The 8,314-nt window shown below is 45.2% G+C and overlaps 1 protein-coding gene across 1 annotated transcript in view; it reads right to left on the minus strand.

Moving 5' to 3' along the window:
* Positions 1-7,787, minus strand: part of kdm5a (lysine demethylase 5A) — a 29,105-nt gene extending 21,318 nt beyond the window's left edge. Inside the window, exons 1-7 of the mRNA XM_079755683.1 lie at positions 6,638-7,787; positions 5,761-5,838; positions 5,531-5,653; positions 3,199-3,369; positions 1,289-1,480; positions 478-556; positions 49-140 (exon numbers count right to left, since the gene is read on the minus strand). Of these exons, the coding sequence (XP_079611809.1) occupies positions 49-140; positions 478-556; positions 1,289-1,480; positions 3,199-3,369; positions 5,531-5,653; positions 5,761-5,838; positions 6,638-6,784 (882 nt within the window). The 5' untranslated portion in view covers positions 6,785-7,787. The remainder of the gene's footprint in view (positions 1-48; positions 141-477; positions 557-1,288; positions 1,481-3,198; positions 3,370-5,530; positions 5,654-5,760; positions 5,839-6,637) is intronic.
* Positions 7,788-8,314: the final 527 nt, after the last annotated feature.

Below are 8,314 nucleotides of genomic sequence, written 5' to 3' on the forward strand. Positions count from 1 at the left end.
GACAGCCAGAGTCTTCTTCACGTGTCTTCTCATTGTACAAATACTCACAAAGTTGACCTCCAGAGAGTCCTTGCGGGGCCTCATCTTGATGGCGAACGCCTGGGCCTTGAGGTGTCGTTGCCTCTTGTGGAGCCCCTCGTCTGTGTGGAGGACAGCAACACACCAGGGTCAAAAGTCAGAAGATTGATTTACACAGAAAAAGTCAGAAGACTAATCTACAAAGGACAAGTCAGAAGACTAATCTACATAGGAAAAACCCTGATTTCACTTACAGAAGACCAAATGCCAACTGGACTAAATTTTGCACACGTGACTAAAGTCACACAGATTCATCACATTGGCACAACATTCTTTGGTGGTCATATCCTCAGCTGGGTATATGGAAACCCAGATAGGATCCCATGAGATATGATCAAGGGTTGAGATCTTCTCGCCCCTGGTCGTTTATCTAACCCTGCGTCAGACTCGTTTCCCTACCTGCTGGCACGATCTCCAAGCCCACCATCCTGGAGTCCACCCCGAATATCTTCAGGGCCTTGGGCTTCTTGTTTTCTCTCTGGAGGAGGGCAGAGAAAGCACTCAGTGTGAGGGACAACATCTGGGGAGGAGCGCTTATACACGCCGGGCATTTGTTGACCCCAACTCGCAAACGAGCTCATCCTATAATGTGCTGCGTTGGTTCTTTCCCTCCGACTGTCTTGTTTGGTTGATGCACAGGTGTTTAGATTGTCCTGGCAACCACGTCAAAGGTTTTTTCTATGCACTTCAACACTTCTGAATTGGATCCGTCTTATTATATGGGAGATAAGGAGAAGGAGAGATGTGTTGTGTCTACCGTTACATTTGCAGATTGACCGGTCAATCTAGATTGACCGGTCAATCTGAAACATGAGTGTCCTCATTTTCCCTCCTATAGGTTTTACGTTAGATTATATCGAGGGACAAAGTACAGCGGAGGGAATTTTTCCCACGAAGACCCTTACTCTTCCTCTAACCAACCACCTTATGAAGGCCCTTATTGACAATTTTGTCTTATAGAAAGTCATCAAGTCATCAAAACAGATTCTACCGTGACATCACACGTGGAGCGTGTGATGTCACACTGAGATTTAGGATAGATAGATTAGCCTACCAACTGGTGAGTTGATCCATCTATCATACATCTGGGTCTCCCACCTGTATGGCACTAATTGATAATTTTAATATGGCTTTTAATGGCATTCTAACTGCCCACCAGCTGGTAGACTAGAGGTCCTCTAATTTAAATTTTAGCGACGTCATCATTTACCTCGGATTTCAAACGTCGGGAGCGACGCTCTGGCAGGAGGGAATCTTTGCTCTGCGGCTCGCAGCCGTCCCTCTCCCTCTCCTCCTCTTCCTCCTCCTCCTCCTCCTGCTCCTCGTCCATGCCCGGCTCTTCCCCCACGCCCTCGTCTGCCTCCTCCAGCTCGTCCCCCTCCTCGTACAGGCGCTGGATGCCCTGAAAGCACAGAAGAAGAAAAAGAGTAAAAATAGGGCTATATTCATTTGAACAAATCGAAGCGAATTCCAACTGGTTTTCTAAACTTATTTCTCTAGTTAATACAAGAACCGGGGCATACCATTAAGTCCTACACTTGTATAATAAAGAAATATATATGTATAATTAATAGATGACTTTGACCTGAACCCTAAAGAGCCAATGTACGAATGTGTGCATGAATGGGTGGGCGTTGGCCACTGGTTAGAAAAGCACTATTTAAATGCAGTCCATTTTCCATTCATACATGAAACAAAAACACACAAAGGAAAAAATATAACGGTTTAGACCTGCCTCTTTCTTTGAGGTCAGTCCAACAAGACTTTTTTGTCTTTGATCAATACCACCAGCTCTGGTGACGTGAAACCTGACATGCCATGCGGACAAAGGGGGCACTGTTTCCATGCAGTTTGCACTTCAGCCTCCCCTGTGGCCATCAGAGACGTTTCAGAGGTTTTAGGGAGACAAGCCAGAGTGGACCTGCAACAGCCAGGGGTTAGATGTGTTTGCCCTAAGAAACAACATCTCTATTATAAATTGCGATGGACTATTGTTGTGCTATAAGAAAATGGACCGGATTGAAGAAGGCCAACGAGTGTTTGGTTTTAAACCATTAGATTAAACACCATGACTTTCCTTTGCAGAATTTATTTAGGATACCTACCTCTAATAAAGTACCCTTTGTAAAACAGCCCAGTCCGTTTCAATGCCAGGGTCTCTGCTATAAAATGTTTTCTCTGGCATGTAACAGGTTGACAGCTGTAATCTCTGTCAGTCAGCTAAAGGCCTGTGGTAAGATCAACTAACATCAAGTACCAATCAGAAGGTAGTCAGACTGATAAAAGTAGATATCATCGTATAATAACGGAAGTACTGTCAACTGTGTGTTTGACAGTTGACAGTTAGTGTTAGGCAGAAACACTTTGAGTTCAACCTCTACTGCTACCTCAGACTCCTGTCACTTTCTAGCATGCTGGCAAGTTTGCAAAACTGTCGCTTTCTCATTTCCTCACAGAGTGTCTCTCACTGGCAGAAAAAACGTATCATACAGATTTGGCGGTACAGGTATGTTATCGTTCTCCACTTATGGTACAGCGTTCAGAAACCTAGACGTGCACGTTGTAGGGACGGAGCGGCTCATCCCATGTGACCACGTCCGTGTCAGCCAATAGAATGTCATTGCTCATGTGAACGAGCCAATCGGGCCATCGCCTACATTTACATTTAGGGCATTTAGCAGACGCTTTAATCCAAAGTGACTTACAATAAGTACATTTGTCAGAAACAACAATATATCGCTGTTGGTACAGTAAGGATGTTCATAGAACCAAGTGCCAGGCACTAACAATTGTTAGCTTAACCCATTTCCCGTATTCAACAAAGATAGCTGGGATAAGACGCTACACAATGCTAAGTCCTATATTTAAGTGCCAGGACGTACAACATACAATAAGTGCTTACATTAAGTGGCAGGACATACAATATACAATAAGTGCGTAAGAGGGGGTTTTGGAGGTGGGGGGGGGGACTATTCAGAGTCTGACTCTGAACAAGTGAGTCATCAAACTCAGGAGAACATTTTGGAAGTCCCTGGACAAGAGCAAGCTGTACAGGGACTACAGAGACGGATGGTACAGTGAGTACCGCTGACGGGTGCACGTGGGTCAGGGGTCACTCACAGTGAGCGAGGCTCCGGACTGAAAGAGTTCGTAGGGGTAGAGGATCTTCTCGTAGTGGGAGCGGAGCAGGGAGCCCACCCCTCTGCCGGGGGGGAAGCCCATGCGACTGGCCACCTTGGACCACCACTTCTCCTTACACACCGTCACAAAGCCCCCCTCGGACGACACCATCTGAAACACACACAAAATGCAAAATGTTACACAGGACATAAATACTTGTCATTAGTATGTACAGGTCATGATGCAGTATACAAAGAGACTAATCAAGGGTACAGATAGCAGCACCTAGCACCTAGGGGGCGGCATGTAGCTCAGGAGGTAGAGCGGGTTGGCTTGTAACCGGAAGGTTGCTAGTTCGATCCCCCCCCACCGAGTGTCGAGGTGTCCCTGAGCCAATTTCACAAATTTAGCAATTTCAATAAAGGATCTAATGTGCCAAATGTACTGACCTTAATCATAAAATACCACAATATGTCATCATAGCTTAAGGAAACATGCTGGGTCGAAATACCGGCTTCTCCGACAACATATGCCACAGCCGGTGTGTTTTCTCACGTTCTGGGTTTGACCGTTTGTTTTCCGTTCGGTCCGTGTGTTATGTTTCACCATTCCCAGAGTTCCCCTGGTTGCCAAATATGAGACAAAGTGGAACACAAACACAGCGCTATGGCCGTAGAAGGAAGCAAACAAACTGGATCAACTTGGATTCAAATAGGACAAAGCTTTAAAGCTCTCCTCTTTGGAAAAAGCCCCATGACCAGAGAACTGCTAAAACACAGGTGAACCACTGAGATGCATCTGAAAGACAGCTGAGCACCCAGAAAGATCTCAAGACGGATGCATTAATGAGGCCCGTGAGACGGTTTATCATTTGCAAACCATTAATAAATTGTAACCGGACATATTAGCCGATGAACTTACTAACTGTGTTAGCAACAGTTATAGACTTTTAACAGTTAGTAACAGTAACAGAATAAAAAGCCTTGCTTTCTCCCATAAAGAGAATAGTTCATAGAGTACAATCTAAACAAAAAATATAAAGAAAAGCCCAACCGAAAACAGAAGATCATTGGTTTAAGTCAAGCCTAGAAATAAAAAGGCAGTAATGAATAAAAACAGAGTTCCAAAAAATGAAATGGATAACTAATCGTTGTCAAAATAGAATTATTCATCTCGTCTCAAATTAATATCTTGTGCTGGGATCGTCTTGTGATAAAAGGTGTGACATCCGTGTCCTTGACCTCTTTCCCAAGTGAGCTTCGAGTCAGAGACAGTCATTTGAACTGCAGTACCCATTTTAAATGCTGAATGTTTTATATTATAATAACAATAAGGTACAGCAGGCCTCCAAAACTTTTCAGGGCTCAGCAAAAATAAAAAAATCAGGGGTGTTGGTGGTGATCTTACATTATCACTCCCTTTTATTATGACTGATTTTGAATTTGCAATGTTTGGGCATTTGTATAAAGGGGTCAATAGTGGCTGTGATGTCCTTGGTTACCAACTATCTTGTCGCGCCGGGTGACGTACAGGCCTTTAGAAACAGTGCAGCTGTTCAGAATACGGACGATGAATTCTGTTATCTGTTCCTGATCGGCTCATGATCCTGATGAATACAGAGGGGGTGGGTGTGTCAGGAGACCAGATGGAAACTGCTTTGGCTTGGTAGGAAGGATCTGAAGTTTTGCTTTAATGGTGAAAGGGATTATTATCTTGGAGCACCTATGGTCCAAACACCAAAATGTAGGAGCAATAGCAAAAGAAAACAGGAGCAGTGGAGAAACTTTACCTAGAACCCAATCCCCCATTGTTGGTTCTCACCCTAAGAATATTAGAGTTGATCCGATATCAATACCAGTATCGGAAATTCTTCCGATACTGCCTAAAATGCAGTATCATGTATCGGCGAGTACACAAGTCTACGCGCCGAACCGATACCATCACATTGACTAGCTCATTTACTAGAGGCAAAGAACATCACAAACACGTGCGTTGTTATGCTGTGTTCATTAACAGTCGCAGGTGGAAAGTTGGTATGGGAAACGCGCCATCTCCGTCCTACGTGCATTTGAGCCAATAAGTCGGAAAAACATGCATGCTCATAACCACGAGAATACAAATGTATTATCATAATTACAGTTTATAAATGTAAATGACCTAGTTCCTAAAAGAAACAATTGTCGACAGAAAGTAAACCGACTATACATTGCTGTCATCGTAAGAGAACCCTTTAAAAAGGAAGTGCAGGAATCTGAATCGTATCGGAAAGGAAGAAAATGGAAACAGAACATCTCTAAAGAATATGGACTTATGCTTTCGGTGTGTGTGTCACCTTGCTGAGGCGGTAGAGGTCCAGTATCTTCCGCTCCACGTGGGGGAACCGGATCTTTGAACCCTGCAGCTCCCAGAACTTAGCGATCTGGTCAAGGAAGTTCAGCCTCACCCTGGTTAAGGCCTGGACACGCGCAAACACACACACACACACACACACACACACTTATGAGATCGACATTATTACCATGGTTATTAATATGATTACTACTGCTCACAGGTGACACTTACCTCCAGTTCATTGAGTCTTTGGACTCGCGGCGTGAAGCGGAAATTATGAACATCACAGGCAAAAGGAGGCTGCCAATCCTACCAGAGAAATACAAACACATGTTAACCCATCCCCTAAATCAATGTATAGTAAAACTTGAACAAATAGCACCAACAATACAGAGTACACCACAGTTTAGCCAGTGGTTCTCATTAAACAGATTATGATGCAAATTCAGCAACAATCCGACATCACCGACACACGTCTACAAAATAGAGCATGGATGGTAGTTTTGTAGGATAATGATGCATTTGTCCAATATTATGTGTGTTGGATTAGGTCATTCATGAGGCATAACCATCGGCATCTATTGGTCACAGAGACACTACAAGGCCAGACGGGACACATTGTTATTCTTATTAGATTACTGTTCTCTGTAATCCTGATTGGACAAAAATATGTGCAACAATAAAGGATCCTCTGGTAACAATCATCTAATATGCATCTGTTGAGCTCCATTCATAAATTGCATTGAGTTAAAACAAATGCCGGAATCAATGTCAACAATCGCTTATTGTGAGGACAGAGACACTACAGGCCTGACAGTCTCGAATTCTTCCACACAAATAACGCACACGAAAAAGCACTATTTTTTATTTTCCTTCTGGAGCACAAGAAGATGCATCATGTAAATATCCTAAATTATCAGTACTATTGCAACAAATGTCCTCTATTATCAGTATGCAACTATTAACCAGCGATATCATTACACAACACAACATGTAGGTAGGCCCCAGATCACACACACACACACGCACACACATAACAGACAGAACCCCAAAACGTCCACTGTTAGGGGGGGGTCGGGGTCAAGTTAGAAGAGACACTAAAGTTCACCTCGGGGGGTCTGATCTTGCAGATGCCCGTCTTCTCCGCGATGGGTCGGATCTTGTTGATGAACCCCAACGGGTCGGAGAAATCATCCCAACTAGGCTCGAAGACTGGACATTCAGGGGGGGGCACAAACTCTGCGAACCCTGACATCTTCAGCTGCGCTATAATATCCAGAAGCTATCAGAATGATTGTCTTTAGCTGAGATCGGAATCTGGGTAGAAACAAAAAGAGAGCAAATGCGTCAGTGGATCAGGATCAGCCTGCTGCACCTCCGGGTCTCTGGGTGACTCCCGCTGGGTCTCTCGTGGTTTTCCATTTTGAAATCTCAGAAGAACCAACAGCCTCTGAAAACGATCACGGGAAGGATCCAGACAGCGGCTTAAAACAGTCCAGTAGAAAGGGGAAGACTAGTTTCAAAACAGCGACACGAGTCGTCCATCATCTGGGAGTCCCTTCGCCCGATTCCTGGCACTTCTCTCCTGGGCTCTGAGTCCTTCTACCAAGCACCCTGGGTGTACCGCGACCCGGGTCGCAGGGAGACGAGATCAGTCCAGATCACATCCCTTCAGACCCGCACATGTCATGGCACAGGAGACCAGAAACGCCTGGGACCTCTTTAGCAGGGATCCGGGTTTTCGAAGTCCCGCTGGGTCCTACTGGAGGGGGTGTACTGCGATCCTTCTCCTCGCTCAGTAGAGCTTCACTCATTCAGTCCCAGTGTCGGAAAACGTGTAGTGAACTACTTAGCAGTCTTGTTGACATGGAGCCACCTCGTCCATCCGTGTCCTCAGAAGGTCTCGTTAGGCTCGTTAGCCAATGTGCGGTCACTGATCCGAGAACAGTCCCTGCAGCTGTACACAAACAGCCCCGATGCGAGCCTTTGAATCACCAGCAGCCCCTGTGATAAGAGCTGCGATGGACGTCAGGGAGCTAGGAGCTAGCTGTTGGCAGCAGAGAGCAGCTAGCTGTGTAGGTGGCTAGCGGAGAACAAGCAGCTAGCTGTGTAGTTGGCTAGCAGCTAGTAGCATCCTACAGGGATTGAAGCATTGTGTCTCGGTCCTCCGCCCCAGTCTCCGCGCCGGTGGATCTCAAAGACCTTAAAGACCACTGAACGCGAAGTGGTCATGAATGGAGGAGTGTAGTTTGACTTGATCTCTGCTAACCGCTGCTAACGCTAGGAGAGCCTCATCACAGACATAATAACATAACCTTCCGCGACCTCCGCCGGAACACAAAGTAGACCATCATTGTAGGAAGAGGTGTAGGAGGGTAGGGGGCATGAGAGAGCCTGTTTACTGTATTAGACTAATGCATAGTGTATTAAGTTATTACTGCACAATAGATGTGAGTGAACATACAAACATTCCTTTTCACGGATTTTCTATCTCCTTGTTTCAGATTTACATTTCAACCACTTGTCCGTTTTCTCGATTTTCTATTTACATCCAGCTTTCAGAATTCAAACTTGTTCAGGGTGAACAAGGAGTACCCCCTGCAGTACTTCAAAGTACCCCTGGGAACCCCCCAGGAACCACTGACTTAGAGCATCCAGGAAGTCCACCCACATCACTCATTTTACCTTTTGATAAAATAAGATCAAATACGTATTAGGTCTAAGGGACAAGTGCACGATCACCAAAAACAGATCACACCGGGTCAAAGGTCAAATCGGCCGCACC

The sequence above is a fragment of the Pollachius pollachius genome, assembly GCF_949987615.1.
Source record: "Pollachius pollachius genome assembly, chromosome: 18".
In the NCBI taxonomy this organism is placed as follows: domain Eukaryota; kingdom Metazoa; phylum Chordata; class Actinopteri; order Gadiformes; family Gadidae; genus Pollachius; species Pollachius pollachius.